Here is a 13,245-nt window from a genome sequence, read left to right on the forward strand (position 1 = left end):
TGCATGTTTTATATCTGAATATATTATTTTGCATCAGTTTATTATCACTTTTAATTTTGTTTATTAGAAACCCATACCATTCATGCTCTTATCCCTTGTTTAAAAACAACTTGAATGTTTTTGGATGGTCCAGATGAGGGGAAAACCTGAAGTATGTTGTGGGAAAGTTGAAAACCTCAAGGGGCACACACAGCAAACGTGCATCTCTGTTTGCTGCCTTCCATAATTGTATGTAAAGCTCACTGATATAACAAGAAAATATAGTGTCTCAGGTATTTTACAGTGAAATTGTCAGTACATTTTGATACTTGTAGCAGAATGCAGCCTGCAGACTAATGCGATTTTTGTGCATGCAGTTACCTTTGCTCAAAAGACAAATGTTTCATTGTTGCCTGTTTTGGAATGATGTTACATACAAAGTGACATGTTAACCTATCTAAAATAGTGCCGTGTTCCTCGAGGCAACCACACCATCAGTCGACTCTACTGATTTCTTTTACTGCAATACCAACAGTAACTGAGGCATTCACAGTTGAGATCAAAGGAGCCTCAAATAGGTATGCTTGTCCATTACTCTTTCTTTAGGTTTCAATTATCCACAACAGCGTTACTGAATACTTTAATTTGGTCCATATTTTAGTTATCTAACTTTCTTTAAAAATGTATTTTTAATGTGTGCAGGGGACACTGAGAGCCTAGGACATTACAATGGCATTGCATGGTGTGTCCAAACCCCTCGCTAATATGGTGAAGTACGTAAGGCATGAAGCATGTGTTTGCATGAATCTTATTTTCCACTATTCTTTTTTGTAACTTTGTTAACTTTTCCTACTTTGATTTTGACAGATTAACAAACTGGAGTTTCTGAAAGTGATTCCTCTTGTGATTCAGAAGAATGTTGTTTGGAAAAACGGAGCAAATTACAAAATGGATGAAGCGGATAAATTCAGGTACATTCAAACTGGCATCTTATTCTGGCAACAGAACTTAAATGTGGTTTAGAAAGCAGCAAGGATCTGAGATTAACTTTGTGAGACTGATATATCATGGGTAAGTGAAACTTTCTATGGAATACTTGTTTTATGGCCTTTTAGTATGTCAGAAATATTGCGTAAATTGGTTGATCATCATTAAAATTTCCTCATAGTCTAATATTAGATAGGTATACAGTACTTTGGAACAATTTTATAATCTTCATCTATATGGAGATGAATATATGAATTAATATTACTCCAGTGCTTTGAAATGGAAAATGCTGGACAAGTGATTGTTAATAAACAGGCCAGGTCACTGGGCATATGCATGCTCAAATAAATGTTAGCTATGTTTAAGAACTAGGAAAGTTGGAAATATAAGTGAAGTCTCTCATTTATGGAACAAGAAGCATTTCAGGTAATTACAAACTACCTAAGAATATTTATTTAATTGGATCATTTGAATGGCTGAACATGGATTTTTTTTTTCCAGAAAAATACTACCGTTATATCTTAAGTACATATATGGCCCTCTTTATTTTAGTATCTGATCGCCTAACAGTCTTTATAGCTCAATTACATTGAGTATAGGGCTACCCCAGCAAGTTTTTAAAAAAACATTTATTCTTCCTATTTGACATTTCTTCTCAAAGAAGAGAGGAAGAAGATGGCTCTCCTGAGATGAAAGGACTGTTTTTTCTGGGTCTTAATCCTGGAGCATAATGTTAGGTGGCTCTGTACATCCAGACCAAATACCTTTTGTCCTCATGTTCTACAGGGTTGTTTTTTTTTGTTGTTGTTTTTTGCCTGAGCAATACTACAAATTAACAATCAGTTTGTTCAGCAATCCTGTTCCCACCAGTGTCACAGTTACTGGGTTGCTGCTTCGGGTAACATCAAATCTGTGAGATAAACTGGTGATGCTCATTGATACTGCTCACAGAGTAACATACTAATACTAAGCTATGTTTCTGGGTCTAGTTGTTCCTGTCCATGCTGAAGTGGTTCTGGCAACAACTATTTAAATGGTTATTCCAAGACAATTTCCCTGACAGTTGTGGATTTTTTTTTCTGAGAACCACTCTATATAGAACCCTCCTTCCCCAAGTAGTTTCTTTCTTCTTTTTTTTTTTTTTTTTTTTTTGGGAGGGCTGGGAGATTTCTGTCCAGTTTGTTCAGTTAGATGTGGTGACCACCACCGTGTTTAAACAAAGTTCAGATCTTGGCAAACCATCCAGTAGCCTACTAAGCTGGAGACTTAGTCCCCAACAGTGTGTGGGGAGGGTGGTGCACTGCAGTTTCCTTGAAGTTCCAGTTATATTACAGCTTCATGAGGTTAAAATCTTTAGAATAAACACTCTGTTAAGATGAATGGAAGTGATACATATCACTTTTAGGGACATATTACACCCATTCTCTGCAGCTATAGAGGACTCTCTTTGGCTCTGCCTACACTGAGGATTTTCTGAAATTCTCCCATCCTTCTCTGGGCAGTGTTAAATGATGTGATTAAAAATGCTTATTGCCAATCTGGAGTGATGGTGGAAGAATTCTAAGAATCCTCAAAGTAAATAAGATCCACTAGTGGAAACAGTGTAATTCAACCTCACTGGGGATGCAACAAGATTTTGGGGAGCCTGTATGGGACATGAGTACCTCTTGGAACAGTAGGTATTTGGATAAGGTGCTGATGGATCTAGTTAACAGTGCATCACTTCCACTCTCACAGAATGGCAAATGGTGTGGAGGAGGCTATTCTGTGGCTGAACTAACATCCACATGGTATCTCTGCTGCTGTACAGTAGCCTTGGGAATATGAGGGAAAAGGAATGACTCTGTCAGCCCTACAGAAATTCCCAATATTGGTCCTGGCTACTCTGGCTGAGTGCAGAGCTAGGATTTGAACTGAAGTCAGTTCACACCTCTCATCGTTTTGGATAGATTCAATAAGACAACATAACACTGGTTCAGAAATTGAAGGGGTATCTTTGCAGCCATAAAGGGTAGATACTTTTTTTTAAAAGGCTTAAATTATGGAGAAAACTGATAAGATGTCACGGTCACCAGGGAAAGTTTTCTGCTCATCACTGGCAAGTGGGTTATTTTTCAAGCCCTGGCAGTTTTTGCTAGCACACTTTCAGCTGAAGTACAGTCAGTACCAAACACAGAAATTACAACCTGAAGTAAAATGAGCCCTGATGTATTCAGCTTCCTTTTTTTCAGGCTACTTTGTTCATATTTTGCCTTGGAAAATGTGTGTAAATTGTATCTTCTATCACTATTTTATTACTATCATTTTTAAGTGAATGTGTAACTATTTTTGTCCTTAGAAAAATAAGATGGGGTATTTTAGTGTAAAATACCACAGTCATTGAGTTATTTTGATTGGAACAATATATGTTAAACTGTATTGAACCACAGTGAGAAGAAATATTGTGAAAGTGTAGAATACCAGTATGGTAAAAAGTATGTATTGCATGTGCAAAAATGCATATGAATCATTATCAATGTAACTAGTTTCACATAATCCAAAAATAATTGGAAACAAATAGTTCATGTAAAATTCCACTGAGAAATACTTGTCTTAATATAAATTATGTGAAAATAAAACCATATTTGTTGTTTAGGTTTCTGAAGGCCACAAAACAAGCAAGTTAATGATCATTGTCACATTACTTTTCAGGCTGGCCAACAAGAAGAATATCAAGCGTTTACATAATGGTGCTGAGACATTTTTGATCTCTTCTGGTTTTGCTGTGAGGATGTTATTTATTATGGAGAACTTATTGTAAGTTGTAGTATAAAATTCCATGTTAATTGTCGAGCAACAAATTAAAATTCATTAACTGAAACTTCATTGTGGTATGTTAACATTAATAAAGGGTGTGGAGTGGACTGTTTATTATGGGAGTCCATAGTGAAAACTGCATCAATGTCAGACATGGCTCTTTGATGGGAAAGAGAAACAGCAAACTACACTAACACTGGTAGGATAACTTCTGATCAGCTTGAGAATGATGGCTTACTTTCTATAATCTTTGAACATTTTATTCACATTCAAATATGTGGTTGAAATGTTCAAATGACATTCTAGAGGTGGTGGTAGTACCATCTGATCATGTTTTCTTTCCTGTAATTTTTTTCCCTAAAGTCCTCCTCTTTATGGAGCAGGTTCAATACATGCCTGGATTTTCTGCAGAGAGGTTGTGCACTGAATGATGAGTTTTGATAGCTAATGATGACATGCATGTGGCAAATACATGCATTGATAAATTTCAGTGTTAATTATTTTGATTGCTCATGTATTAGTTTTCATTTTATTAAAACCAAAATAGTGCTTTTTTTTAATCTTTGATTACTTATGTTTCAGTTACAAAGGCCATATCAGCATTGAACATCACAATAATTATTAAAGCTCAATAGAGTAGTAGTGATTCTGTATATAATTGTGAGTTTGTGTGTAGTTACTAAATATGAATAATCTTGGAAAGTTTTCATCTGGCAATAGTGAACTAGTATGTGTGTATGTTCAATATGTGCTTATAAAATGGCTTGGATAAAACTGTGAGCCTAATTGGCCAAAGAGAATGAAGTCATATAATCTTCCATCTAACACACTCATGGGGATTTAGGTGTTGATCCTGCATCCTTCAAGTCAATCAGAGCTTTTCCATTGACTGGAATGAGACCAGGATCAAGCCCTTAGAGACAAACTCTTCCAACTAGACCATTACATAAAATATGCAATTTTTAAAAGGCACTTTAGTTCAGCTGTTGTTACAAAGCAAATGCTACCCCTTTTTCTTTAACTCTTCTTTTGCTGGCTTTGAAGTACAGTAACATTGAGGAAATTCTGTGTCTTGACAATAGTTATTTTGTATTATTCAATAAATGTTACATGGGCCACCAACTTGTTGAAATAAAACAGAAAGTGGTGGTATTTGTTGGAAACTTCCTATTGAGAAGGAACGTTTAACACTTTATATTATGACAGGTTTCAGAGTAGCGGCCGTGTTAGTCTGTATTCGCAAAAAGAAAAGGAGTACTTGTGGCACCTTAGAGACTAAGAAATTTATTTGAGCATAAGCTTTCGTGAGCTACAGCTCACTTCATCGGACGCATCTGATGAAGGGAACTGTAGCTCACGAAAGCTTATGCTCAAATAAATTTCTTCGTCTCTAAGGTGCCACAAGTACTCCTTTACTTTATATTATATCTTTCTCCCTGTTCTTTCAAAATTTTGTCCCTGGCTGCCTGATGTTCAGTAATGCAAGTCTAACTGCTGAATTAGTCTGGCCTAGAAAAAATGGCATCATAACTGGTGGCGGTCACTTCAGTGATGAAAGAGCTAAAAGAAAGGTTTAGTCTTCAACTTAACTTCCACCGGATAGATCATCAGAATTTTTTCTAAGCTAAACACATTTGAAGTGTTCCATTTCAGATGAATAGTTATTTAGCGACAGGGCGTAGACATCACCAGTATGGTTTTAAACAGGAAAAAAATGGTTTGCTATAGAACATTGTTCTTTTTGAATGCAGCATTACTGTTGCAGTTGCTTTCTGTGTAGCCATAGGTCTTCTAATTCCTTTATTGGAATTCAGAAAGAGCTACTGAATCTTTGAAATGTAAGTGTTCTAGCTGTATTTAAACTGGGATACATTTGGAAACCTCCTTCTAAATGCAGGCATATTTACCAATCATTTACATGGGAATTTAAGTACAAAAATACAGACTTTCATAACTACTAAATTTGGTAGTTGTGTTCTTTTGCCTGTTTGCGTTGGCAAATAATTTTTTCTTGTTTTAAAATCATAAAAACTGTTGATATGAAATGGACTACTTCAAATACGTTTAGTTTAGAAATAATTCTGATAATCTGTCCTGTATTTTTTGAGATTTTCTTTTTAGTTAATTATTATAAAACTTTAATGAGAACAGGTTTCTTTTTAATAGCTGTTGCCCTTTATTTAAAGTGTGGAATAATCAGCACTGTAACATGACAACTGATGTCTGCGTAGCATGGGAGTAGTTTTCTTTTATTTTCCCAACTTAAAATAAACATGTTTGGATGTCTACATTGTAGTTCTTGTGAGGAATAAGCCGTGGGAGCAGATATACCTTGGAGAAATGCAGGCCTATTCCTTTATATACAGTAAAGAATAAAGAAAATAGGGTAGTTAATTAAAGTTGGTTTTAAAATAGAATATATATCCATTTTTTGTGAGACCTTAACAATTCTGTTTCTATTATAAATGCCTATGCTCAGGATTTATCATGCAGTCATAAATCAACAAGGGAAAACTGGTCACACATGTTACTTAGGATATATAATGGGGACATAGAAGTCTTTGGTTCTAGTTTCAGCTCTTCCACAGACTTGCTGGGTGATTTTTGTGGAAGTCAATTTTCTCTCTATGCCTCCATTTCTTCATCAGTGCAGTGGGAAGAATATCTACCATAGAGGAATTGTGAGGTTCAAGTGTGTTTTGAACCTTAGAAGGAAGTCACATTAGTACAAAGTATTTAGTAAATAAGGCTGAGCTCTAACCATGATTGTTGTAGAAGTGGGATCCAAGATTTTCCAAAGGTTACTAGTGATTGCTTTGCTTTTTTTCCTGTACCTAGCTCAAGATACCTTAAAAGAGCCCCTTTAAAGTGTGTCAAGCTGAGCACAGAAAATCGCAAGTCACTTCTGAAAATCTTGGTCAATGATTTTTATGTTCTAAATGTGTCCTTGATAGGCCCTTCAGGATTTTTGTTATGAATGGCTGGATATAACAACACTTTAAAACAAATTTCCTTGCAAAGTTCAACCATGGACTGCATGGAAGAGAACTGGTGGTTAGAGACAGCACTGCAGCTGGGAAATAAACCAGTTTACTTAATCTCAGTGAGCTCTTAAATTCTACAAAGCTTTTATTGCATGCAGGAATTATGTACAAGTTAATGTTAAGCAGGGAGTAGAGAGGAGGGAAAGGCTGCAGGGGGTGTTTTTGCAGGGGCGGGGTGGGGGGTGATTGGTGTTGAGAATAGTGGAGAGTTGGCATAGTAGGAAGTTTTGGACAGGGAGGACTATGATTGGTGGCACCAGAGGAGAAGCAGTTGTGTGTGAGGGGCATGGAAGGAGCAGGACCATATACGGGATCATTCTTTGCAGGCAGTGGGGTTTCAGTTTGGTGGTGGGGGAAATGAAGTGGAAGAGGAACTGCAATCTGAATATTTTTATGGCTTGTACTAAGCCATAGCTACTTTCTTATTCCGCTTCCTCTCCCTGTTCCAGAAACTGCTGTCCCATCCCCTCCACTCTTTAACAGAACTCCAATTCTCCCTCATCACCATGACACCCAGAGTCCATGGTGAGTGGACATATGTGTGGAATTCACCTGGGGTGTTGAGAAATAGACTAGGCAACTTCTAGGAGTGAAAGTAGCTGGTGGATCTAAGCAGTTGTCATTTCATTTCTTTTCAAATGTAATTTACCTTATATTGAATAAGAGTAATAACTTGGATGTAAAATTTAAAAACTGCTCTATGTGTGATATCAAAATGTTTGCGAGAGAATTTTGGAGTTTGTGGTGATGCTCGTTCTTTAGTAACAAGACCCAAGTGTTTATGTTGAAATACTTTCTTTACCAAAGTTACTAAATCTTTGACCAAGAATTATTATGGAAAATTCACTTATCCTCTGAAGTTGTTGTGTTTTATATATGGAACTAAATCAGTTATTAATATATGAAATGCAGCTGGTTTAATCTTGCTTTATGTGCAATAGTCAATGAAACGATAGGCTTGTTTATTTGTGTATACACACACTCCAATTTCTTTTATTTTGGAAAGCTGGAATAGTTTTACAAAGAATAGGATGCAGCATGTGCACTCATCTTGCTTTACTATATTCTTTTCTCTTTGCCCTTTTCACAACTACTGTAACAAAGTTTAAAAAAAGACATAACTCATCAGCATAGGAGTAATTTTCTTTTCTTTTCCCAACTTAAAATAAATATGTTTGGATGTCTGCATTGTGCAGATATAAAAAAATACTGGATTTAGATAGTTTTTTTGCATGTGCACAACAAACTATCTGCACAAGTATATGTAACAAGTGTTCTATGAATTTTCAGATATATACTGCAAGGGCATTAATTTCTCAGGCATTTAGGGAGAGCAAGGGCTGTGCTGGGTGGGGCTTGCATACTATGTCTGTTTTTAAGACATCTTATTTTGTTTTTAAGTATATTTGGTGCATTGATTAGTGCACATTTATATCACTGTGAAAACTGTGTAGGAGCTCATAGAGCATGGGGTTGCATACCTATCTCCATATTTATATGAATTTGGAAATATTAATGATATAGTGAAAGTTGATTTCTCCTTACATTATTTCATCACATTCTAACCATGATAAATGGAACCCTGCATGCAGGATCCTCTGCTAGGACAAAACTCTTTCTAGGTAGTTTAAGGAGAAACTGGCCAAGGCATTTTTGAGGCATGGGTGTTGAAATTTGAAATTTCTTTATTTTTCCCCTTTACAGCTCAAAACCATTAGAATATCAGAGGAAATTTCAAAAAGGAAAGAAGCACTTCTGACTAATTTTTGGGTGGATGGAGAAGATAACTATTTTGGGGCTAGATTGTAGATTACCCCTTATGCAGCTGTGCAGTGTGGTTGGAAGCATAAGATACTTCTTCCCCCTTGCACTTCCTGCATGGGTAGGATAGAGTTGCAGCTCCTATGCATGTGGGTGTGCAGGTGCTATTGTTAAGTGGCTCCTGCCTAGGACAAGCTCCCCCCTCAAAAAAGGGGGAGGAGTAGGGAAGATCATGGCTTTGTACCCATCTATGCTGGCTAGCTTTGATGTCCAGCCTTTATGGGGGAGGGGAGGGAGGGAAAAACAGGAGTGTGACATACCACTTAGTGGGGTGTCATAGATTTCACTCCCTCTAATACACCCACAGAGGTTTAGGAGAATGCTTTACAATGCTGTGCCAACTCAAGACTGTGGCTGAATGCCATCATTGAGCCCTTATTTAAAGGGTGAGGGAGTCCAGCTTGATTTAGGTGGCGTTCTTATCTGGTACATATAATGCAAGCATTATATGTTAATAAATGTGCATGGAGCCCATGCAAACTACAAAATATGTGCATAGATCCAATGCATCTATTGTATTGTCGATGCTGGGTGCATGCATGTGTTCTAAAAATGTGCGTAACGCTGCATGTAACTTTATGCTTGAACATCAGACAGCTGCAATGCTAATAGCAGGAACTATAAATCCACAAAAATAAGCTTTAATAATGTAGGCAGAGTATATCCCACCAAATGGTCCTCAGTTAACCTACTAAAATATTAATATATCCACAGATTATGCTGGAAGAGCTAAAAATCCTGCCTATTGAAATCCATATGAATGCCTTATACATGGGCAATTCCAAATGAAAATGTTGGATCATTATCTTGCCACATCCTGAAACTTTTGATATTGTATTGACTCTTTAATAGTTTATGACAACTGTGGATGTATGCAGCTTTAATTTTGTACATGAGTAGCTCAGTTAATTACTCGTTGCTTGTGTACTATGAAGTATTGCTTAGTTCAAGATAGCTGCAGTAGCAGCAACATGTAAGCTTTTCAGAACAGGGACTTCTCTTCAAGTTTGTGTAGAAAGCACTTAATACATAGTGGGTGGTGCTGTAATCCATACAACTAATCTTTCAGGCTATTTATACAGTAGTCTGTAGTTGAAAATACACTGGATTTAAGACGTCCACAGGAACTTCTGTGTGCTCTTCTTACAAGACTGAAAAGAAGTACAACTGACCTATCAAAGCATTCAGAGTATTAAATAGTGATAATCTGGTGTATCACAGATGCTGTATGTGAGGATCATGTACTTCTATTTAAGATATGTCTACAAAAACCACAAGCTTGAGTCTTAATACAAATTCCAGGGAGATTCTTAGAATAGTGTAGATTTAAGATATCTAGAGTTGGCAAACTTCTTAAAATCCTTAGTTACACTTTCAAGATTGACTAGGACCAGTCCCCTGAGGTATAAGACTCAGGATTTGTCAAACTGAGATACAAATATCAAACTTGCATGTGCCACAAATGGCAGGGGCCTAGAGTGCTGGTCATAGGGGATAGAGCAAAGGTGGTTTGGATGACTCCAGCTGTGCATTTCCAGATCTTCAAACTTCTTATAATTGAACCTTAACTTGTTGTTTCTTGGCATTACACATTTTTTTTAATTCAGTAGTGCTCTCCAAATTGTTTTCCTCTTAATTTTCTGTAACTTTTCTTTTTAAACCGTAACTCCAGTTTAGGAATTTTTTGTCTTGGCATTTGATATAGTCTCTTGGGTTTTTTGGTTCTGTGAAAATATACATTCAGAAAATTCCAAGGTACACTCTTCTGATCTTAAAAATTGCTATTGCATATGTGCACAATATTTCTATAAGTTTCTACTACATGTAGCATATGCTCTGTAATTATGTAAGCTATTGTCTATTAAGGTAAGATTTTAAATTATGAATATTTAACATTGTCTAGATAATGCTTTTTTGTAGTAAAAAAAAACCCTTAGCTATTCCAGTCTAAGATAGTTAACTCCAAACCTTTCAGTCATTCACAAAAACAATTGGAAGCTTAGGTAACCTTTGTATTGTTGTGGTCCTTTAGACTAGGAGTTCTCAAACTTCATTGCACCGCGACCCCCTTCTGACAACGAAAATTACGACATGACCCCAGGAGCGGGAACCAAAGCTTGAGCCCACTTGAGTCCCACCACCCTGGGGGTGGGGGAGGGTCAAAGCCAAAGCTCAAGAGCTTTAGACCCAGGCGGGGTGCCTGTAACCTGAGCCCTGCCACCCAGGGCTGAAGCCCTCGGGCTTTGGCTTTAGCCCTGGGTGGTGGGGCTCAGGCTTCGGCTTTGGCCCCAGCAAGTCTAACACCAGCCCTGGCGACCGCATTAAAACAGGGTCACGACCCACAGTTGGAGAACCGCTGCTTTAGATAAATACATGCGCTAACTTTCAGTGACCAATTAAAAATAGTAGTAGAAACTTAGTACTATTAAGGATCCAATTTTAAAATGACAAACTTCAGGAAATAAAAAAATAATGCTGCCTTTTTCTGAGCATTATGAGTAAGAGATGTAATGCTGACAGCTTGTATTAACCAGGTTGCATAGGGCATTCAGCAAAGAAATATCTTAGCTAACTTTTTTGTAATTCCTTTATCTCTGCCTCTTGAAATCCTTTGGCAGTTATTAATTCATTAAAGACACTTTAGATCGTTCTGCATCATGAATTGTACAGGATCTATGTATCAATTATGTGAATGAACTGTTTATTTTAGTGTCTTGATTAAACTGGGAAGTGAGAGCTCTTGGAAAGAACTTAAGTTAATGAACACGTTGTGCTCAATGACCCTTTCTCTCCTTCTCCTCGCACGGTTCCCTGGAAGAAAAAGCCTGGTTAGTGGTGCAATTCAGGGGATGTTTTGGGGTTTAAGTCAACTTTAGTTTAGTTTCAGCTTTCCAGATCCCCTTTTAAGATTAGAATGTCAATTAGATACGTATTATTTAAAGAGGTAGGATGATTTCCAAAATGCAACCCCTCAGCCCCCTTCGTTCTAAAATATCTTCCTTTCATTGTAAAAACATCAAAAACGAGTTACAGCAGTGTTAACATTCCATATCAGGAGCTGGGCAACTCAGACAACATCATCATCCAGGATGATGTTTATTGATGAATGCACTCCCATTGCATAGTCCATCAGCTCTCTGTTGTCAGCTCCTTTCCTGTGAACCAGAAGGGAACTGAAACTGACTAAAATCCTGCTTTCCAAATGTCTGAATGTAAGATTCTTACCAACTTCAGACCCCTGCTGGCTCTGAAACATGGAGCCAGCAGTGATAAGTGATAAATGGTGTAGGATGTATCTGTGATCCCGGTACACACTGGGTTTTGTTTGTGTTGCTTATTAAAGCCCTAGCTCAGGAGAAGTTATTGCATCTCCTAGTTTGGAGTAATAGTCTGCCTTTCTTGTAAGAGAAATTAGTCTCAAAAATGTAGAATTTCGTGGGGTGTCTTTTTTTTTTTTTTTTAGCATTAGATTTTTGGGTTTGTCAACGCTGATTGGCTTCTGACATTTTGTGTATAATAGATATACAGCATATAGAATGTGATATGTATGTCTAAGCTTCAGAAAAAAAAAAGTTATGAAAATCCTAAAGCAAAAATGGAATGTGTAAATGTAGCCAAGAAATGAGTCCTGGGTAAAAACTATGGTAAGCATGCTCTTATGATTTGTATCTCTTTCCTTTCTGTTTAATCAAAACAGAGCATGAATGAAAGAGAGTGAGCATGCACAAGTCTTGCACCAGCATGCACAAGACCTTACATGGTATGTCTACACTGCAACGTAAGCCCCTGCTTGAGCTTGGGCTCAAGCCAAACTCCCCCTTGCATCTGTACTACAATTGTGCTAACCCAGGGCTCAGACCCAGGGTCCCAGGACCCTGCAGGGCAGGAGGGTCCAAGCACAAGTCAACCTGAGATCCAGGGTCCCAGACCTATTGCTTTGCAATGTAGATGCAGCCCCACTTTACTCAGGTCCTGGGAGTCTGCCAGAAGTATCCCACAATTCCATGGGACAACTTCCTTGGTCCTCTCTTAGTCCCAACAATCTGCAACCCACTGTATTGAAAATAGAAGCCATACCCCTTGGTGAATGGCAGCAACACAGATAATCGTAAACCCATTCTCTTCTGATCATCAAACTGAAAGCACAGTATCCGAGAACCTCCTGGGTTTGCAATGGAAAGTAAGCCAATCAAGCTTTTTTCAAAGTGATCTGCTTCATGGTCATGGGAGGACAGCCAAATTTTGGTGAATTTCTGATGTGAAGCAAGTAAAACTGTGGACTTCAGCAGAAGCACCAAAAATGACCACACATACTAGCAGATAGCTAAAAAGTTGGCAGGTCTGCAGATTATCCGGACAGGTGATCAGAGCAGGGAGCGTATTAAGAGGTCGAAGAGCAAGTAGCAGAAGACCAGGGACAAGAACCACACCTCAGGCAACTGGTCAACAACATGCCCACTTTATGATGACTTTGTCAAGGTTCTGGGCACTGTACCCAACACAGAGCCAACCGTATTTCATGAAGATCTGGTCAGCCAGGATGTGCCTTCTTGGTCCCTGAATCCAGCATGGGGACTGATGGGAGCCAGCACTAGGCTCCCAGTAAGGAGCATGAAGT

General features: G+C 37.8%; 1 protein-coding gene across 4 annotated transcripts in view; it reads left to right on the top strand.

Annotated features, from left to right (window-relative positions):
* The window catches only part of LOC140897955 (uncharacterized), a 35,205-nt gene that overhangs the window by 2,009 nt on the left and 19,951 nt on the right, over window positions 1-13,245 (top strand). The window contains exons 5-7 of one of the 4 annotated variants that reach the window (XR_012154895.1): window positions 446-557; window positions 682-752; window positions 847-896. The exons of 2 other annotated variants lie outside the window; for them this stretch is intronic. Coding sequence is in view for 1 of the 2 variants with exons in the window: in XM_073311261.1 (XP_073167362.1) it covers window positions 847-868 (22 nt within the window). In the remaining variant the exon portion in view is untranslated. Of the gene's footprint in view, window positions 1-445; window positions 558-681; window positions 753-846; window positions 897-13,245 lie in introns of those variants that run through there. One more of the 4 variants, XM_073311261.1, reaches the window with a different exon arrangement.

This window comes from Lepidochelys kempii, chromosome 14 (assembly GCF_965140265.1).
Source record: "Lepidochelys kempii isolate rLepKem1 chromosome 14, rLepKem1.hap2, whole genome shotgun sequence".
Classification (NCBI taxonomy): domain Eukaryota; kingdom Metazoa; phylum Chordata; order Testudines; family Cheloniidae; genus Lepidochelys; species Lepidochelys kempii.